The sequence below is a fragment of the Danio rerio genome, chromosome 13 (genome assembly GCF_049306965.1).
Source record: "Danio rerio strain Tuebingen ecotype United States chromosome 13, GRCz12tu, whole genome shotgun sequence".
Lineage (NCBI taxonomy): Eukaryota > Metazoa > Chordata > Actinopteri > Cypriniformes > Danionidae > Danio > Danio rerio.
Window position 1 is genome coordinate 132,501 of NC_133188.1, and position 22,500 is coordinate 155,000.

At 42.8% G+C, this 22,500-nt stretch overlaps 2 protein-coding genes across 6 annotated transcripts in view; one reads left to right on the forward strand and one right to left on the reverse strand.

Moving 5' to 3' along the window:
* Positions 1-368: 368 nt before the first annotated feature.
* Positions 369-22,500, reverse strand: part of LOC108192002 (inactive phospholipase D5-like) — a 31,961-nt gene continuing 9,829 nt past the window's right edge. For 3 of the 5 annotated variants that reach the window (XM_073920418.1, XM_073920421.1, XM_073920420.1), the window contains exons 3-11: positions 8,840-8,976; positions 5,205-5,379; positions 4,939-5,047; positions 4,727-4,854; positions 4,063-4,260; positions 3,060-3,196; positions 2,359-2,527; positions 2,093-2,168; positions 369-1,970 (exon numbers count right to left, since the gene is read on the reverse strand). In XM_073920418.1, the coding sequence (XP_073776519.1) occupies positions 1,771-1,970; positions 2,093-2,168; positions 2,359-2,527; positions 3,060-3,196; positions 4,063-4,260; positions 4,727-4,854; positions 4,939-5,047; positions 5,205-5,379; positions 8,840-8,976 (1,329 nt within the window). In that variant the 3' untranslated portion in view covers positions 369-1,770. Of the gene's footprint in view, positions 1,971-2,092; positions 2,169-2,358; positions 2,528-3,059; positions 3,197-4,062; positions 4,261-4,726; positions 4,855-4,938; positions 5,048-5,204; positions 5,380-6,151; positions 6,386-8,839; positions 8,977-11,380; positions 11,437-22,500 lie in introns of those variants that run through there. The other 2 variants (XM_073920419.1, XM_073920422.1) reach the window with 2 other exon arrangements.
* foxg1d (forkhead box G1d) lies at positions 16,960-19,719 on the forward strand. The gene is given in 1 exon segment (NM_001122624.1): positions 16,960-19,719. A coding segment is annotated over 1 exon segment (951 nt). The 5' UTR covers positions 16,960-17,039; the 3' UTR covers positions 17,991-19,719.

Below are 22,500 nucleotides of genomic sequence, written 5' to 3' on the forward strand. Positions count from 1 at the left end.
AAAGCCCGATCAGCTGAGCTGTGGAGGAGAAAGCGTGTGAAGAAAACTCGATATGGAAAATTATTACTGTACACTACATCTTACAGAGCGTTTAACCTGCACACACTCAGCACTGTCACTTCAAGACGTTACACATCATCAGGGGTCACCAATCTCAGTCCTGCTGAGTCTAGCTCCAACCGGCCTCAACACACCTGCCTGAGTGTTCTGTGCTGTTCCAGTAGATGAGACATGAGCAGATGTTCACTCCTGCTGCGGTGTGTGTGTGTGTGTGTGTGTGTGTGTGTGTGTGTGTGTGTGTGTGTCTTGATGAAAATGTTGTGCTGCAACTCTTTCAAGTTTCTTTCAGTGACATCCCACACGCCTCATTGGTTTGCTTCTCCTGTTTTTATTATATTTGACATTTACATTAGGTAGTTGAGCAGACGCTGCTGTCCAAAGTGACCTACAAATGAAGAAGCGTTCAGCATGGAGAGGCAATGCACAGCAGAAGTGCTGCTACACCAGCTAGAGAGAGCAGTTAGAGAAACAAGCCACTGACAACTGATCTGATCAGCACCGTACAAAGGAGCACGTCTAGTTGTGTGGCGTACATCTGCAGATCGTCTACCTCAAGAATCAGTCGATGTTTATTCTGTGGTTAAATCGGCACGATTAGTTGAGAATTCTTCAGCTGTTCTCCTGGAAGAGGAGATGGATGGAGGAGTGTGTGGTCTGGATGGGTTTACTCCTCAGGTGTCTCCAGCAGTCAGGTGTGTTTTTAATCTTCTGGCTCTTTCCAGCTCTACCATGATTTGATCAATTTGCCCAATAATGCACATTCATAAATAATCAAAGTGCCTCATGCAGTGAACGTCTCCTGTTGCAAATCCATTGAGTTTTGTTAAAAGATGTTCATACCTCAGACTCTGGTTTTGTGCATCTTCTGTGAGAGGCTGCTGTACACACACACTGATCTCTGCACATATTCAGGATGCCAAAACAAGGTGGACTATGATAATCTGTGGAGAGATTTAATAAACCCACCTATAAAAAGATTAACGATACGGTGCGTGACTATACAGAATATCCACCATGTTGAGCTGATTCTTTCATGCACGAGCGGACGCAGCTATTAGATCTCTACTTTAACTGTGGAAGAACAGCTCATCATGCTCATCATGCTTATCTTTGATGATCCAAACTAGTATTGTGTTATTATACTGGACATTTGTCTGTATGGTCAAACACACTTGTTTGTAGAGCGAGTAGTTTGAGCTTTTACAGCACTTTGTTATTCCTATTTGGCCTAACCCAGGAGTTCAGGAACAACTGCAGAAAGAGCTGGAGCATACGGTCAACAGATAGACACAGATGTGACCCTATAGAAAGGCAGACTCATGACCCTATATAGAACATGCTATGCTATACAGAACAGAATGCTATAGTATGATAAAGAGGCATGGGCCTATAGAAAGACAAAGAGACAACCCCCTATAGAAAGATAGAGTCGTGACCCTATACAAAGAAAACGAACAGTGACCCTATAGAAAGAAATGTGACCCTATATAAATATAAAGGCATGACCCTATAGAGAGAAAATCAGATGTGACCCTATAGAGAGAAATAGACATGACCCTGTAGAAACACATACATGACACTAGAAAAAAAGAGACGTGACCCTATAGAGATATATAGAAGAGACATTTTCCAACAAAGAAAAATAAACATGACCCTATAGAAGAAACATAGACATGACCATAAAGAAAGGAGATGTGTGTGTTGCTGTGCTCAGTCTGAGTGTGTGTGAGCTGTGCATGCTGGGCTGTGTGTGGTGTGCAGTGGTCTGCTGTACTGTGAGTGCCAGTCTCTGTCAAACACTGCCCTGATGCGCTGCAGCACACTGCTGCTGTTCCCCTGCTGCTGCTGCCGGATGACCAGCCCCACGCCAGCACTGGACACAAACTCACTGCCCATCCAGCTCTGACTGCCTGAAACACACACACACACACCAGCATGAGTGAGGAGTGCAGAATGCAGCCCAGTGTGTGTGTGTGTATGTGTGTGTGTGTGTGTGTGTGTGTGTGTGTGGATGGAGAAGCTCTGCTCTCACCGATGTACAGTGATGTGTCCGTCAGCACGAATCTGCTGCGGTTCAATGTGTCCGGCTGCGGGAGACTGAAGAAGCGCTGCAACAGCACACAAACACCAGCTCAACACACACTACAGGCAAGATGAACACTGCACTCTGATTGGCTGATCAGCACTCTCTAGGGTTCGGTTATCATCAGATAAAGGCACAGCTAAAGTAGTTCCGGCAGGTTTAGAGCGCATTACAGCTCCATATCCCTACATGTGTGTGTGTGTGTGTGTACTCACGGCCTCCACTGAGCAGCTGAGGGTCTGAAAGCACAGGTTCTGCAGTGACCAGAGTGTGTTGTGTGTCAGCGGGTGTGTGTGTGTCCAACAGCTGACCAACACACGCACACTGATGCCGCTCTTCACCAGAAGAGCCTCACGCAGCATACTGTCAATCCCAGACCAGTACCTGACACACACACGCACACACAGACAGATGCATGCACACACATGCATACAGAGACAGATGCATACACACACACACACACACACACACACACACAGAGAGAGACAGATACATGCATACACACACACACACACACACACACATGCATCCATACAGAGACAGACACACATGAACTGACTGCAGGCTGGTGAGTGTGTGTCAGCAGATAAACACTGATGTAGACACTGGAGCTGCCGTCATGTTATAGAGTCGGGGGCTGCAGCTCTGCTCCTGGAGATCCGCCTACCTGCAGAGTCCAGCCCTGATCAAACACACACACACACACACACCTGTCTGTAATCATCAGGTGCTGCTTTAGCTCCTGTTAGCTGCTTCAGGTGTGTTTGATCAGGGTTGTAGCTGATCTCTGCAGGAAGGTGAATGTCCAGGAGCAGGGTTGCTGCCCCCGACTCTGTCCCCCGTTGTAACGTGCAGAACTCTGTCTTCAGCTCTCTGTGGGCTGGTTTGACTCCGGGTCTTCTCTGAACACACTCACCTGAGCTGGCTGCGGTTCAGCAGGGGCAGGTAGTCAGGGATGGAGATGTAGATGAAGCTCTGGGCCTCCTGGATCACTCTGCTGATGGCCTCCAGGTCTTTGGTCCGCTCTCGAGTGCAGAAAACATCTGGAGAAGTCTAGAAAACACGAACATGCTCGGCTTCATCACTGAGCAGAATATTAACGCCAGTCAGTCATTAACGCTCAGTCATTCAGGGCGGGGTTATCAGTCATTTAGGGCGGGGTTATCAGTTATTTAGGGGGGGGGTTATCAGTCATTTAGGGCGGAGTTATCAGTCATTTAGGGCGGGGTTATCAGTTATTTAGGGTGGGGTTATCAGTCATTTAGGGGTGGGGTTATCAGTCATTCAGGGCGGGGTTATCAGTCATTTAGGACGGGGTTATCAGTTATTTAGGGGGGGGGTTATCAGTCATTTAGGGCGGAGTTATCAGTCATTTAGGGCGGGGTTATCAGTTATTTAGGGTGGGGTTATCAGTCATTTAGGGGTGGGGTTATCAGTTATTTAGGGCGGGGTTATCAGTCATTTAGGGGTGGGGTTATCAGTTATTTAGGGCGGGGTTATCAGTCATTTAGGGTGGGACTATTTGTCATTTAGGGCAGGGATATGAGTGATATGGGGCGGGGTTATCAGTCATTTAGGGCGGGGTTATCAGTCATTTAGGGTGGGGTTATCAGCACTTTATGGGCGGGGCTATCAGTCCTTTAGGGTGGAGCTTTAGTAAAGTCTTCCTCCATGTTGTCAGCATCACCCACCCAGGAAGGCACTTCATTATTTGTGGTTTCAGTATGTGTGTCGTGATTTGGGAAAATCTGACAATCTTTACTTCCATTTCATGCTGACTAATAACGCCAGTGTCCGCTTTAATCAAACGAGACATCTACATCTGTAAGTCTACACCCGCAGTCCTCTCGGTGCAGTAGATGAGCATGTGATCTCTCTCCACCAATGAGAAGAGTGTGTGCTGTCAGACGGGGACTCACGGAGATGTAGACCTGCGCTTCGGTGTCGTCCAGCTGCAGACGGAGGTTCTGGTCCCGGCTGGTCAGAGCGCTCAGCTTCTTGGACCACAGCGACGGCACAAACTCCTTATACTGCAGCTGCCAGTACAGGCTGAAAACCCGGTGCAGATCCGCCACCAGGCAGCTGCAGTCCAGCAGCACCAGCCCAAACTCCTTCATCTGCAGGAAGAACACACCATCAAGAACAGCGCCTCCATCTCAGAGAACAACTGATCCTGGATCAGCATTACAGTCAGCCAGTCAGGTTTAAGGGATCTGTTATCGGTGCATGTCAGGGTCTGTGTTCTGCATCACTGGGATCAGCTGTTGACCCACTCTGGACTGGGAATAATCTAGGGTTAGGGATCAGGATGGGTTATATTATACAGCTCTGGTGTTCAATACTGATGTTAATCCAGAATTTCTTCCCACTTGGCAAATTGATCACATCACACAGCAGCGCAGCACACGGCCGGAGGAAACAGAGCGATGATCAGATGAGAGCGTAACTGAACACTGCTCTAACCCTGCGCTCAGACTGACTGCAGGAGACCTCACTGTTCACATTAGTGCAGAACTCCAGCACCCAAACACTGTTCGTGTGTGTGTGTGTGTGTGTGTGTGCACGTGTCGAGCGGTTGTTTACCGTGGACAGGGATCTCCAGTCCATGCCGGCGCTGCCCATGTACAGGTGTTTACGGTCCACTATCCAGAAGGAGGAGCTGAGCTCACCTTTAGTGAGGGTCTTCATGTTCAGGTAATGCACATCTGCACCTGCACCAACACACACACACACACACTAAACAAACGTTCCTGGAGTATTTCAGTGTGTTTTGCTGGATAAAGCCCTGTACTGACCCCTTCTAGCGAGTGTGTTGAGCTCGGAGGAGTTTGAGAGTCCACTGACCACCCTCACACTGACGGATCGAGAGCGCAGAGAGATGAGCTGATGGAGCAACAGCTGACCCTGCACAACACACACAGACACACACACACACACACACACACACACGCTGCAGTTAACTCCTCATTGGTTCATAATAGCGTGATGTCCAGTGTTCACGTTACTCCCTCATCACTCATGTTCTGCTGTTGATACTGAAGCGCTCAGATCTGTTCGTCACCTGTCTGGCCTGAGCAAGGTGTGTTTGGTCTGATGAATTGAGAGTCCATCTCGGAGACACGATCTCCACAGAGCGGCGGGCCTGGTCCAGCAGATCCCCCAGAGCAGATCTCAGAGAAACGCTGTCTTCATAGGGCAGAGAGACGTCTTCAGGGATATTCTCCAGCAGCAGAACTCTGCGAGAGCAGGAGAACACAGCGGTCATCAGCTCAGGATGCTGCAGTCTGATCACGACACTTCAATAAGAGATGTACCGAGTCTCCTCATATGCAGATCTGCATGACATCACTGGCCAGGTGTTTGGTGCTGTCTCCTGCTCAGGGTGTTGTGCTTGTGTGGGATAGTATTTGCTTACTCTGTCATGTATCGATCTCATCGTTTCGGCTGGCTACCCAGATACGTTCAGTTTAGTTTGCACCAATTCTGGGTTTAAAGTACCATGAAGGCAGCGTGGGCTTAATCATTCCTATTTAGCAACACTGCTCCAGGCCTGGTTCTGTTCTAGGCTATGTTCTGACTGTGTTGAGTTTATGTTGTGGTTATAGGGTGAGCTGAAGTTATGTTCAGGTCATGTTCTAGTTATGTTCAGGTTATGTATACTAGCTCAGGTTATGATCAGGATCTAGTTATGTTCAGTTTATGTTCAGGTTAGCTGAAGTTATGTTTAGGTTATGTTTTGGCCATGTTCAGTTTATGCATATGTTTGGGTTATATTCAGATTATGTTAAGATTTATGTTCTGGTTTTGTTGAGGTTATATTCAGGTTATGATCTAGTTATGTTCAGGATCCAGTTATGTTTTGGTCATGTTAGGGTTATGTTCATGTTAGCTGAAGTTATATTCAGGTTATGTTCTAGTTATGTTTAGGTTATATTCAGGTTATGTTCAGGTCAGTCTTCATTGTAGGAACTGTAGTAATTTGATCATTTCATATGCTCAGATGTTTACCTGAAATCTGTGCACGTGTTCTGAACTGTGTTTCTGGTTAATCATAACCCGGCTCCTCATTGCAGATGTTGTGATGTTACTTGTGTAAGTTCACACACTGCGATATTAAAGCTGAAACGCCGTATTGTGCTGCCCTAGGAAGGGTCACTGCGACACTTCTCCCCTGATAAATCACATCCAGAAGTGTTTATTTATCATCCTGACAGCGATTCAGCTGGAGAAACTCATATCTGGCTGCAACAGACAGAATCAGGTCACAAAGACCCGGAATACACAGATCAATAGCAGAAACACAACACCTCCACAACACACACACACACACACACTCAGGCCTGTAGACAACACACTCATATACACTGATGGAGGTAAATACAGCAATACACACACACACATACACACACACACAGACAGACAGCAGTGTGGTGAATGGTAATGAACACACACATACACACACACACACACACTCATATACAGAAGTGTGCATTGCCTTCAGTGTGCCGCTGGTGTGACCGCAGATGCAGACGCTCCGCATCCACAAACATCAGGACAGGTGGAGCTCCTGAAGTCAACATGTTTTCCTGATACACACGAGTGATTGATCATGTCTGAATCAACATCTGATCTGAACCTGAAAACATGAACCATCAAACGTTTCCTTGCCCTCACTAGTGCACACTACTGTCTGATGAGCAACATATGGAGCTGATTGAGACGCAGCCTTAGAGCTCATGAAGCAGAGAGGTTCACATTCATTTTCAATTTAACTACAGGAGTGAATTTCAGATGGACGTCCATGATGAACACCCTGAACACTCGTCACACGCCTGTCCTCAGAATAAACACGCTGCAGAGCGCTGGCAGAGACCCATGCCAAAGCACACCGCATCCATAGAGTTCTGTGGAGAGCTGCGCTGGTGAAGTGTGTGTGTGATGGTAAAGTGGAGCTCGTGCATTACTCCATCATCATCATCATCTTCATCTTCATCATTCAGCGCTCGTCTGCTGATGCTCTCCTGCTAAACCATCTAGATCTGATCACGGCTCCTCTCTCCGGTTACAGATCCTGAGTGTGTGTAAGAGAATATCCTGAGAGTCACGTTACTCGCTCCCTGCCCAACACTGAAGAGCTCAAATCAATACAGGCTCTGAACTATCTTTACACACACACACACACACACACACACACGCACACACACACGCACACTCATGCACTACGGCCAGTGTAGTTGATCAGTTCCCCTATAGCGCATGTGTTTGGACTGTGGGGGAAACCGGAGCACCCGGAGGAAACCCACACCAACACGGGGAGAACATGCAAACTCCACACAGAAACACCAACTGACCCAGCCGAGACTCAAACCAGAGACCTTCTTGCTGTGAGGTGATTGTGCTGCCCACTGCGCCACCGTGACAGCCAGTCATGTTTCTGATCTCTTATCTTTTTCAGTTTTGGTGGCCGGTGAATGTTTGAGAAGCACAGCTTTGAACGCTAATTTTAAGAAAACTCCAACAACAGTTTATGAACAACTGATTCTATTAAAGCAGTACATTTTTGAACAACTACAAATGTTTTAAGACATGTTTTAAGAAGCATTTGTCTAATAAAGAAGTACTTTAACTCTGTTATCTGTTGTTTCTGCCACCCTTTATAATGTATAGCCAACTGTAAGTTAACTGATGAGTGACTGAGTATTTTAAAGTTAAAGAATTAAACATTTCTAATTCAAATGAGCTTTAGATTGTATAATTGATTAAACAGAACTATAATGGTAGAAATAACTTAAATTTGTAAACAAAAACTTCTTAAAATATTGGGTTACACCGACCAACATGTTTGAGCATTTGGCCATTTGCTAGAATATAAATTCAGCTTCACCAACTAAAGACCTTTAGCTAATACTGCTTTAAGCTTAATGTGGAAACGGCTTTGACAGAGGGATGCAGAACTGCTGAACTATATCAAGTAAATCTAGCATAGTATTTATTTCAGTGCAGCGTCCAGCTTAATAACTCCTAATAAACAGCTAATGAAGGGTTTATTAAGCTAGTAGTGATGGTTAATGCTTTGTTAATGCTGTGAATTGTGACCTCTGTTTGGACCGATATCCTATTTAAAATCTGATTTGGACACATGAACATCTCCTCACTGTAAACGTTGATGAGTTTCTTTCTTCTTAGACACAAGAGAAGATACTGTGAAGAGTGCTGGATTAAGCAGACACTGACCTCCGCAGCAGGAGCAGAAGATACTCAGACATGAGGAGGACGAGTAGATGATAGCAGTGATCTCCATCTCTTTAAATCAGTGTGAGCCGTGCAGACACATGGAGGACTCGCTCTCTACAGCTCCAGCATTAAAGCACACACACTGCTGCTGCTCATTTCATTACTCAACCGCAGACGCCAGGAGAACAACATGCACATTTCTAATAACAGCCAAACATCACATTCAGAAGTGCACTGATGAATAATGCACACAGCAAGTGCACATCACATATAACTAAATACATCCCATCATAATCCAACATCAGAGAAATGCAGAGTACACACACCATCACATCAAGCAAAGCAGCGCTCCAAAACAAGAATATTACACTGATAAAATGCAGGAGTGTGTTTAAATGGAGACTGTGTGTGTGTGTGTGCGTGTGTGTGTGTGTGTGTGTGTGTGTGTGTGTGTGTTCTCACCGGCAGCTGCGTCCACACTGGCCCTCATTGAAGGATTCCTCCTCGTCTCCCCAAACGTCCACAGCGGAGAATATGAGCGCGATCAGCACAGCGCAGCAGCACACCAGCGCAAACACCACCACACACTTGTGCTGCGACTGCAAGACCAGAACACACACACACACCATCAGAAACACCCTCAAACACCTGCTCATCTGTGTGTGTGTGTGTGTGTGTGTGTGTGTGTGTGTGTGTGTGTGTGTGTGTGTGTGTGTGTGTGTGTGTGTGCACTGCAGCTCTACAGGTGTACAGTGAATAACACACAGCAGCAGTGAGGTGTACCTGGCAGGCTTTTAGGAGTTTAAGGGTCGGTTCACACAAAATGAAGGTTTACTAACAGGATTGTGACGAATGTAGAGGGAGTAAATGATGTCAGGATGTTCAGTTTTTGTGTGACTGGACCCTGTAAGTGTAAGTGTTCCACTAAACACAGCAGTGCTTCAGCAGTTCTGCAGCCGGTATTGACTAATACTGTTACCTGCGAGTCCAACTGCCCACACTGCTTCACATCAGACAGAGAAATGTAGAATATAGAGATGACAAAGACAACAAAGAACAAACAGAAGATGAATAACTCCACCACCAGCACTTCTAGAGTACGTGTAGATCTGAGCAGAACACATGAGGACTCTGATGCTCTCTCATATCGTCTGATATCTTCTCTGCTCCTCCTCATCTGTCAGAGACTGGAATAATCGGTGTTTTCCTCAGTCTGGAGTCTCCAGCAGATCTCAGCTCTTCAGCTTTGCAGGAGGAGACCGTCTGTCTCAGAGCTGTGTATTGATCGTAGGCTGGAAGCTCCTGATCAATACGTCAATTAAAGCTGCATTAAGCAGAGCTGAGACCCAGAGCGAGAGCTGAGCTTCAGTGAAGGCCACAGACTCTGGATCAGTTCACTTCAGACACATAAATAAGCCATCAGAGAAACTAATTAACAAGGACACTTACCACCACATACGAGAGGGGATGGAGAGCGGAACATGGCCTGGACTTCAGCAGTTGATGTAGACAGGAGTCCTGCACAGTGGTCAGAGGGGTTGTGAGCTGTTCTTCTTCAGAATAGTGTTCAGGTCACTACTGATGCTGCTGGAGGAAAACCTTCCCTCACTCACTCCTCCAAAACAGCCCAAAGTGCTCAATAATGTTTAATCTGGGTACTGTGCAGGCCATGGGAGATGTTCAGCTTCACCGTCATGTTCATCAGACCGCTCTACCTGTGCTGTGTATTGGTACATCCTGATTCACACCACCCTAAGAATACAGGGTTTGAACCATTGGGTCACATGCTCCTCCAGAATGATTGGGTAGTCTTCGGCAGTGACCCAGCGCCCATCCAGCACCAGTATTCTGTCTAGAGAAAGCCATGATATTGAGCCCAAACCATCAGTGACCCCACATGCTTGACTCTGGGCATCAGCAGTCTGGGTGGGCCGCTTCTGTGGGGCTTCTCCACACCGTAACTCTCCCGGATGTGGAAAGACAGTGAAGCTGGATCATCAGAGTACAGTAGTCAGCAGTGTGGGTAAGTGTCTCTGTTGATTTGCTTCTTCATGATGGATTATTTATATATCTGAACTGTCCTCTGTATATATGCGCATCTGCCACTCCGCTGATCATGTGGCTAAATATGATCATAATCAATAAATCAATAAACACTGCTGATGATGATGATGATGATGATGATGATGAGTGTGTTGGTGTATGCTGCATCCAGCTGTTGGTCTTTCTGCAAGCTTCACTACAGCTCAGATCAGGCTTCAGTGTCTGTAGTGTAGTTGTGTGTCCAGCAGGCGTGTAATAATCAGCATAATGTACATCCAGCCGGTGGATATCAGATTGATGAGATCTTTCCTACCGGAGCGGCCTGCACAACTCCTATTACATCTGACTTACACAGTGTGTGAACAACACGAGACTCCAGCGACAAGCATTCGTCTGTTCACAGCAATGGAGACGCCAGGATGATGCAGACAGCAGCCGCTGCACTCAGTCAAGGGTTAATCTGATGAAGACATGTTACACTCTAGAACATCAGGAGAAGACTCTGAGTGACTGCTGTAGTCTCAGTCTTTCATTCTCCAAGCGTCTGCTGCTGACTTTATTTAGGATCTGAGCTGAGCTGAGCGATGTGCTGCTGCTGCTGCTTTCAGGAGAGTCACACACACACACACACACACACACACACACACACACACGTGCTGTAAAGCTCACACACACACTGACAGCATCACGCACTGAGCAGTGCCTGCGCTGACCGCTGACAGTAATACACACTGCTGATCTGCTGAAACAGACAGCGTGACTAGAACAGAAGCACAGTGATGCTGCGACTGAAGAGGGAGATCACACACACCACACACACCACACCGCCTCACACCTCTGAGTCTGATCACACACTGAGTTATTGTAGTGATAGAGTCTGAGCAGCTCACCCTACACTACTGATCTGTACATTAACACACACACACACACACACACACACACACACACACACACACTCACCTTCATGATGCTCAGCCGTCCTGATGCTCCTCACTTCAGACACACACACACACACTGAGCCCGCATCTCTTCCCTCCAGATGCTCTACACACATCAGCCAATCAGACACCAGCAGGTCTAAGGCTCCACCCACAGACACAACATGACACTCATTCAGAATACCACACACACACACACACACACACATCATACACAGACACATCACAAACACATCAGACAGACACACTCATACACACACACAGTTTAGACACAAGTTAATCACACAGACATGCACACATCTATTTCACACACACAAAATGTGCACACAAATCACACACACACACACACACACACACACACACAAACACAACACAAACACCCAATAACGCACAAATTACAAACACACACAAATGTCACACACACACACACACCAACAGCCAACTATTCCAGCACATGTTTTACACAGCAGATGCCCTTCCAGCTGCAACCCAGTACTGGGAAACACCCATACACACTTAGTTACTCTCATATGCATGTGTTTGGACTGTGGGGGAAACCAGAGCACCCGAAGGAAACCCACGCCAACATGGGGAGAACATGCAAACTCCACACAGAAACACCAACTGACCCAGCCGAGACTCAAACCAGAGACCTTCTTGCTGTGAGGCGATTGTGGAACCCACTGCGCCACTGCGTCACCCCCACAAACAGTCCGTCAGCTGATCAGAGATCAGTACTTCATGACACAATCACATACCGCGATTGGCTGCTTCCCTCCAGCTGTGGTGATTGGCTGACTCCTCCAGCTGTGGTGATTGGCTGGCTCCTCCAGCTGTGGTGATTGGCTGGCTCCTCCAGCTGTGGTGATTGGTTGACTCCTCCAGCTGTGGTGATTGGCTGGCTCCTCCAGCTGTGGTGATTGGCTGGCTCCTCCAGCAGAGGGCGCTGTTTGTGCTTGTTGTGTGTCGGAAAGCAACAGCCGTTCACAATCCTTTATTCCTGAACTGATGATGATGATGATGATGATGAAGATGTTCAGTCATTTACAGTTAAAGCTCTTTTCAGAAACAATTTTATTATTATTTATTTATTTATTTATTTATTTTAGAGACTGGTTAAAGTAATAATATTAATTTAGCTGCTCAGATACTTGTCTCTTTATTTGTTGAGCTGTGGAGGGATTATTATGGTGTACAATTATGAGCTTTGCTTTAAATTACTTCACGTTTATTTTTGTGATAATGCAGAAGGTTTATCTTTATTTTTTACATTTTTAATTCTGAAATGTTAAATTGTAATGTGATTATACATGTTATTGTCTGTCTTGTGGAAATCATCTCAAAAACAGAAAATAAAATCCTTTAGAAAATAAGCAAACATACAAAATAAGTAGGCTAATAAATAAATAAGCAATTAAACAAACAAACAAACAAACAAGACTCATTCTATATTCTATAATCTTTAACTCCGCCCTTTCACGCCTACTAGGGTGCAGCCTATGCGAGCAGGTGTGTATTCAACAGCTGCGAGTGCCGGACTGCTGCTGTGTTGATGTGCAGTAGCTCCACTGCTCCACTAGAGGGAGCGCCGCGCTGCGCTGCGCTGTGTTTCAGATGACGACTGCTCTGGGATATGGGATATAAGTTAGCCTATTCTAAAGCACGGAAGAACAAATCAAATTACATTATTATATCAGTAAGCAAAATAAGCACACTCAAGACTTTACATTTTTAAACATAATAATAGGATTATTTTCCCAATCTTTTCTCAAAACCCCATTTATAACAGCTGTAAGGTATAAGCAGCTATAAGAATAAAGCCCACTGTTCACTCGGGTAAACTGCAGTAATGTGTCTCTAGCTGATTGCTTTTTAATGTTTTTAAATGTTGATATAATTATGATTCTATTTATTCAGTAATGAAAACATGTTTACTGTGTGTAGGCCTGAAATCATATTAAACAGCTCTTAATTCTGCTGTCCAAGTTCAAGATCCTCAGTCGGAGCAACATCCAATCGCCAGCAATACATCTCAATACAACCTTATCTTCTTTATATTTTAGTTTCTATTGCAAACAGATATAATTACCAACAGCAGTTGGACATTTTACAGCAAATCCCCCACTAAATTCCCTAAAACTGAAGACAATTATCTGACAAACTGATTTAAACCCGTCAGTGTTTACTCCTGTATGAGTCTAATGTGTCATTCTGGTCTTAAAAGGGTGTTAAAAGTGTTAAACTTGACTTGATGAAACCTGCAGAAGCTCTGGCTTTACACTAATAGAGCTGCTTGTGGAGCTCTTCTCCTGCCATATCAGCTGTATCTGTCATTTTATTAGCTGAATTTAGTTTTAGATGCGTTTTCTTTACGTAAATAATGTTCTGGCAAACACTGAGAACTGCTGGGAAATACAACTGCTCGCCAGATTCACTCTTTCACCATTAAACTCAGCGATACAGTGAAGATAATGCAGCAGCAGAGCCCTGTACAGCTCAGACATTAGATTATTCTGCTGTTTAAACACGTTTCATACGAAAAGTCAACATAATAGTGTTGATTCTGTAATTAATGATGAGTATAATGTCATAATTATCATGATCACTCAGCAAAACCCAGTTGATCTGCTCCTCACCTGCTTTCATCAAATGAATCCAGCCTTGTTAAGACATTAGCTATTTAATATTAATCAATCTGTATAAGCCCTTTGCGGAGTTGTCTGATTACATCAGATATCAGATCAGAACACCTGCAGTAATATTTGATTGAGTTATGTGCCTTTATATGATTTATTGATTTAGATTTACAGAAGAATTCCGATATCATCTCAGCATCTGTGATGAACACTGATATTCTGCTGTGAAGACTCGACAGATGCGGTATTAGTGATGCTCTGTGCTCCTCCACACACACGGCGGATATCAGTCATTAATACTGTGAAATGAGCCAATGACAAACAGTTGCGTGCGGCTTTGATCTCCCGCGTCACGTGGTTCACGGATATCCAATCAGACAACAGCTTCACTGCACAACTCATTGATCATCATCGCATGTTTACTTCAGTAGCAGAGTTCAGTATTTATTTATCAGATTATTTGGTCTAATATTTGTGCCACAATTATGATCCATTAATGACATGTTTAACATTACAATTAACGTTAATATTAATGACATTTGTCTAATGCAGACGGGGAAATGTTTAATTGCAATTCAAAAGACAAATCGGAGAAACTTCTGAACGAAAAAACAACAATACTGCCATCATGTATAACCCCTGTACGGCAAATATATGCGCTTACTGCTCATTTAGAGTTTTTATTTTGAATGAATATTCAGTCTGATTAGATTTTTAACTCATCTTTAAGATGGTAATAATGCACATATACTTTAGGAAATGACACTCGGTTAAATACACACAGTGCACGCGAGAAAATACTGAATTACTCACATTAAAATGATAAACAAGATTCTGCATTGAACAAAAGATCGACTAGACAATATGCAGGAGACTAAATTAATGATTTAAATCCTCTCAAACACGAGAGAAAACAACAGCACATATACGAACATGAGGACAGCCGAGCAGACAAACACAATCAACATTCAACATCAGCAGTCCTGTTTCAGATATACAGCGCGTCAGCTGGAATTCAACACAATCTCACGGCAATTCGTAACTTTTTGATTTAGTGGCTAATTCGTATGAATACGTACGATCTAATTCGTACAATTTAGTACGATTTGCTTATCCCCCAATGACGGTTGGGGTTAGGGGTTGGGTCAGGTGCCACGCCTCCTTTTTAAAATCGTACCATTTCGTACGACTGAACTCGTACGAATTCGTACGAATTAGCCTGGCAAAATGTAAAATACTTACGTTTTCTCGTGAGATCAGGCTAGGGAATTATACGGTTCTCTCTGTGTTCTGAATGATCTTAAGATGTTGAGCTGCAAAGTTTTTACATTCCATAGCAAACAGTATATGCGTGTAACAGAATTTTTTTTTTTTTTTTTAAATAAAAAGTCTTAAAATGTAAACAACTTAATTCACGCTTTAAATGATATCTGCATGGCTTTACAGCTGGAATAATGCGTCACCTAGAAATATAAAGTTCTGTCTGACATTATCAAAATTGAGTTATTGAAGTATTCTAATTAAATAACAACTTGTTTAAACTATGGGATGTTTTTTTACATACAATTAATAAGCAGAAATCAATTCTTAAAGACTAGATGCACTCAATATATATATTTATTTCTGCTCGTTCAAACTATTTATTTAAAATGAGCTGAAGCAACACAATTCTTGAGATTTCATTAAGGACAACTTAATATTTTATGTTTAATGCACATACATCTTACAAGTTAATCTATTAGTGTTGATACAATATGACTGAGTTGTGTGGATCCCTGCATTTTACACTGTAAATTAAAATGGTGTGTAAACCTGAAGTGTGTATCGATCAAGTGTCTCAAACCACAACACAAATCAAACCCGCTGCAGTGTGTGTGTGTGTGTGTGTGCGTGTGTGTGTGTGCGTGTGTGTGAACAGCGCTGTTTTAGTGCCTCATTTGCATTATTAAATATTTCAATACATTTTAATGATTTAACTTCCTACAAAATGTGACGGCATTGTCAGAATAGCAGGCATATATTAGCATTTCATTACAGGAAGTTATCAGAATAATTAATGTGAATGTGCATTAGTGGTTTGTCTGTAATTAATCCTCTTATCTCATTTTCACCATCATAATCATCTCATTGTTAATAGTTCACCTAAAACATTCACTCTTTACTCTCCCTCAAGTGGTTTTTAACCTTCATACGAAAGAAGATAATTTAAGGAATGCTGAAGACCTTCACTTCCACAGGAAAAACAAATACCAGAGACTGGTTACAGGTTTACAGCATTCTTCAAAATATCTCCTTTAGTGTTCAAAGAAAGAAACTCAGAAAAGTTTGAAACCAGTAAATGATGAATAAATGATGAGTAAATGAGGAGTAAATGATGACAGGGTGTTCAGTTTGGGTGAATCTCCCTGTAGCGCAGAGACATCTGCAGATAGAGTGAGTCTGCCAGAACAACTAAACCCATTTCCACACAAGAAACTCAGAGTAAAACAGCACCAAAACATGATATTAATCACTAATTAAAGATAACCTAAACTCACAAAAGTCACAAATTAAGATCAATCTGCAATAGACACAAAACGGACTGTAAATATTAACTAGATAATTCAAACACAATAAACCAAACACAATATCCCAAACACAATAAACCAAACACAATATCCCAAATCCCAAATGTGTTAAAGTTTCAGAACACTGTTTGAGGATCCGTGACCTTTCTGGATCTGTTGGCCCAGGATAAAGAGTGTGAGTGTGTGTGTGTGTGTGTGTGTGTGTGTGTGTGTGTGTGTGTGTGTGTGTGTGTGTGTCTGTGTGTGTGTTTAATAAAACAGTGTTTTTCAGTCATCTGCGTCCGTGTTTTGATGCTCGGGCTGAAGATCATGCTCCTCAAAGGCTCCTCCTCCTCCCGGTGATCAAACGGGCCGCGGATCCTCCTTAATTACCGGATTGATCAGTCCAGTTCCGGCTCTCCGTCCCCGAGCGCGTCCCTCAGATGATGTCCTGACCTTTATCTCCAAACCAACTCCACAAAAGAGTCACCGAAGCGCCATGGAGCAGAAAGAGTCTCTGGCGCTGCAGAAGCTGAGCTCCTTCAGCATCACGAGTCTCCTGCTGCCCGGTAAAAGCGGCACACCGGCGGACAGCAGCCCGGTGACCGACCCGCCGTCTGAAGAGCGCAGCTCAGAGAAAGCCAAAGACGCAGAAGACGCCGGGAAACCCGTCAAACTCGACAAACCTCCGTTCAGCTACAACGCGCTGATCATGATGGCGATCCGACAGAGCCCGGAGAAGAGGCTGACGCTTAACGGGATCTACGAGTTCATCATGAAGAACTTTCCGTTTTACCGGGAGCACAAGCAGGGCTGGCAGAACTCCATTCGGCACAATTTGAGTCTGAATAAATGTTTCGTTAAAGTGCCACGGCATTACGACGACCCCGGGAAAGGGAACTACTGGATGCTGGACCCGTCGAGCGACGATGTCTTTATCGGAGGAACCACCGGGAAACTCCGCCGACGCTCGGCGACATCCCGCGGGAAACTGGCGATCAAACGCGGACTCCGGTTTTCTCCTCTGGGGTTGCATGGAATAACGGAAACGGCGAACAATCCTCTATACTGGCAGTTATCTCCTTTATTATCTTTACACCATCATCATCATCATCCGCATTATAACGGGACGTCGCACGGATTTCTAAATCAGGCTCACGGTTACGGTTCTTTCGTCCACGGAGTCGAGCACCTGGGCAGCCGGGAAGCCCCGCGGGCCGTTCTCGGGGGATCCAGCGGTGCTCTCGGTCTGTCGAACGGTTACGGGATGAGTTCGTCTCCCGTTGGTTTGTTATCAGTGCCGTCGGGACTCTTACCCGCGCCGGGGCTGCAGGGCGCGCTCGGGGCCCCGCAGAGCCTCCGGACAGCGCTCGGGCCCTTCACACCCACCGGGGCCGCCGCTTTACCAGCTCTGGCCCACCACGACAGACTCTCGCCAGATTCATTGTAAACTCGTGGCGGAAGTTGGTGATGAGGAGAGCCCAGAGCTCAGCTGATGAGCAGCTCCTACAGCTCTGCGCGCAGCGGCCGGTGGAGTGTGTCCAGTACAGGGGTTGTTCACTCAAAAATGAGAATATACTCACTATTTACCCTCCCTCAGCGCGGTCAAAGATTGTGTTGGTTTACTCTTCTGTTGAACACTAAATAAGAGATTTTTAAAGGTGAAACCCATCTCTGACTTCCATAAACACCCTGCAGGAATACTCTAGAGCTCATTACAGCTTTCAGCTTTCAGCTTCTCATCCAGTGTCCAACAGAAGAAGATCTGATCCAGGTCTGAAGCGCGCAGAGGCGGAATACATGCTCACAACTCAACACAGTGTACAGGACACACACACACACACACACACACACACTACACATTTAACGGCATCCAGAATGTTTTAACACAAAGTTGGGTGTTTTTTGGTTTCCATTAAATGTTAAATTACTAACCCAAAACCCGGGTTTTCCATATGACCCAACATTCGGTTATTAGGACAACCCAGGAGCACACATTATTTATGTAGATTTATGTTTCTGTATGAGGAGGAATTAATTTATGCTTTATCTGTGTCTGTTATTATCCATGATCAGCAGCAGTCTGGCTGGAAATATTGCGGTAACCGCATGGAAAACAGTCATTTATAGTAAATAATGGTGTTTTTGAACCATGTAGAGAGTAAACTGTATATAGCAGCACTGTTTATATTACATATGTCCAAACTAAGCAGTAGCTGATGTGAATATTGTACACACACTTTATTACAGTGTGTATGTGGTAATATGCCCTATAGTTTATCATAGTATTATTTGTTTATATTATTGATGTATTACTTTACCAATTTTGGTTCAAAAACAATAAACCATTTACTATAAATTGCTCCAGAGTGTTATGTGGTGAACTCCACTATAAATATAAGAGAGAGAGAGAATGTTTATTAGTTTATTTGATTTTTCTCAGGTTTCATAAAGAGTGTGCAGACCCTTGCAGATGCTGCATTATGGGAAGATTATGGTGTGTGTGTGTGTGTGTGTGTGTGTGTGTGTGTGTGTGTGTATGATGTGTTCAGCAGGTCATTGGTGATGCCATCATGCACAGAAACATCATGGCGGCTCTGATGTTTTATTTTCGTCTTTTCATTAAATGAGGGAACGCCGGATTATTGAGAGACTCGCAGCAGTTCACTCATGCAGGCCCACATTTACACACAATTTACGAAACATTCGGTGCCAAGAACAGCCCACAAAACAAACGGATTAGCTTAAAGTCAATCATTCGGGGTGGCGTGAAATAACACTCTTATGAAGGAGTAATAAAGCAGGGAAGGACTGGGCAGACTGAAGCTCTTCTGCTGCTCGGTTCAGCATCTCAGGCTGCTCTGAGGCCGCTAAACAACTGCAGATCCGCACATCACTATGCCACATTCAGCTGTTGTTGTTGTAGTAAAGTTCTGCACTTTTAACAGGAGGAGAAGCTGCATGCTTCACTGAGAGAAAACCCTTTATATTTACAACATTAAACACTTTATAAAGGATCTTTGTTTGGTCAGTGTGAAGCTGAGATGTGTGTTAGGAGCATATTTAATTAAAGTGGAGAAAAGTAGCTGCAGCACAGGATCATTCCAGTGTTTTCTTTATGTTGTGCATTTGGGTTGTGTGTGTGCTGGTTCAACAATAAATTAATCTTGGTTTACAAACATGGTTTACTGCTGAATAAATAAATACATTAAAAGCAGATTTGTTAATTGTAAAAATCCTTTAAAGACAGGCAGGACGCAGTTAGTAATCTCACATCACAGAAACATTCAAATGACTCATTTATTCAGTCTTTTTAAATTAGTCTGTTTTATTTACTGAATTAATAACTACATAAACCCTTGATTTGATGGGTATAAAGACCGGTTTTCTTCACAGATCAGTATTAATCTGCTGGTAAATGCTAGTTTCATTTGTCTATTTTGAAATTAATTAATTAAAGCCACAGTAATGCCGAGCTGCCGTGTCTTTAAAAGAGCTGAAGGAGAAAACGTCTCGAAGAAGACTCGATTTATAATGCCGAAAATGCATTTTTCACATGCAGCACAGAATTATTATAACTATCATTAATGCAGTTTTATAGTGTTGTGTGTTTATAAGGCCTCCGAGTCTGTGAAGCGCAGAAGATTAGGCTCAGTGATGAGTCCTGCGCACAGGCGAAACGAGAAATCACACGGGTTTAGATTATTTGAGTTTTATTTTGTTTGTTTATGGTGTTAACTTTGAAAACAAAAATGTGGAAAGCTACACATGAGAAATATAGATACTAAGATAAGGAAAAACAAACAAATAAATAAAAAAAGCATTATTCGTAGCTAATACACTGAAAACAGATATTCAAAGATGATTCCTTGGGTTTTGTAAATCATTTTAAGTTGAGTTTTTGGAAACAATTTATTTGGGCTGAATTTAAACAAACAAATTAAGATAAACATTACTCAATGTAATTTATTTGTTCAAATTCGACATATAAATTGTTTGTGACAATTTGTTTTTCTGTGTCGCTAAATACACAAATACAAATTAAATGGGAAGGTTTCCTAAATAAATCAATGGGGAAAAGACAGTTATTATTTTATAGAGGTTTATTAAACACAGTGCTGTTTGATCAGTTAAATGGCATTGTTTAAGGTTTATTTAAAGTCGGATAAAGTCAGGCCTCGCATAAAAGACATAAATACTGAAATTCTGCTGTTAAACCAATAATCCCGTATTCACCAGGACTCAAAAGTAAAAGCTGAAATCATGCCCATCTCATCATTTGCGCTCTAAATAATGTTGGCTTATTTCTGGGTGTAATAGGGACTAACCCAACTGCTGGGTTATTTTAAAAAATTAAACAAATAGGACCAAATTTAACCTGATGTTTGGGTCGGTCCATATTTTACTCAGTGTGGGGTTAAATAACCCAGCATTTCCGTGTACGCCGCTCAGGCCGCGTTTACATCTACAGCAGATATGACGTCCAATTTAATAATGTAATAATTATTAGTATTGATTACAACAGCAGTAGGATAAAGTTAGGCTATATAGTAACCACCGTAATCATTTACACTGCAAGCGCACATCGAATAATCAGACGATCAGCCTGAAATAAACATTATTTTACCGCAGTGTAGCAGTTTTGCAGCATTTTCACAAACACCATGAAATTAACATAATTAATTTAATCCTTAAAATATAATTATAAAGCCTCATGCACACATCTGACTCAGTGTTTACTATTAGCCTGTTTTTTACACGGTTTAACGAGCTTCTGCACAGATTCCGCAAACTGTAACATCATTTAATTGAATATAAATCATCTGTACTCATTGCTTTAGTAAACCTGTCCACAGACCTGCTGCACTAGTGCTGTGAGTGTTGACGGTGCCGTTTGCGTTATTGGATCCATTTACACTTCAGCAACACGCATTAAGCTATAATCAAAAATAAAATGATTCACCTGCAGAAAACACTTTCGATCCTTCAGACTATTTTAATGTCTGGGCCAGAAAACGACACTTCACATTCCTGTGTTTGCATCAAATGAACTTTACTCATAGGATTTGATAGAAATAAGAATAATCGCAGATGTCTTTTAATTCGTTCGTGTAAAAATAAACAGGTAAAGGAGCAGGCCTGTAAACACCGACATTCAGCAGAACATTCATGTCAAGATAAACACTTATTCTAATGTATAATTAAATATACATCATCACTATAATTGGGTATATATGCTCAGACTAAAACATTGGGTTAAATGAGAAAATAATTAATTAACCCAGTGTTTTGGTTTGTCAATTTTACCCCAGATTGGGTTGAAATAATACAGTATTTCATTATTTTAAGAGTAATAATTACTGTAATTCTGAAAATATGAAAATCATTTGATTATTAAATATATTAAAATAGTGACAAAGTATTAATATATTTCATATCACAATAAATGATTATTTTGGCCAAACGGTGATCCTTAAACTTACATGTTAGTGTCTGTTTAGTTTCTGAAAAATAAATAAAATTAAAATGTAACACTAAATAATATGATATAAAAATAATAATAATAATAATAATAATAATAATAATAGTCATACAATAATTATATAATATTTACTATCATTAACAATCATACAGAATTTAATAATCATAGGTCGTAATTTTCTAATTCCTCATTAATATCCAGAGTTGTGCTTAATTGTTAACAGGTATGCACCGTGTGTAAACAGTAAAGGGCTGTATTTTCTTCACTAACCTTAATGAATAAACACTGAATTAAAACTCATGGATTTTAACTAAAGGAACTTTATTAGGACCCAAATTAAATTAATCGAATCACACTGTAATGTACAACACAGGAATGCAAAACTGTTTTCACTAAGCGATTTAAAACTTTGCATATGTTATAATTATAATGTAAATCTCCAGTGTGTTTGTCCGAGCTGCGCATGCGCACAAGAGTC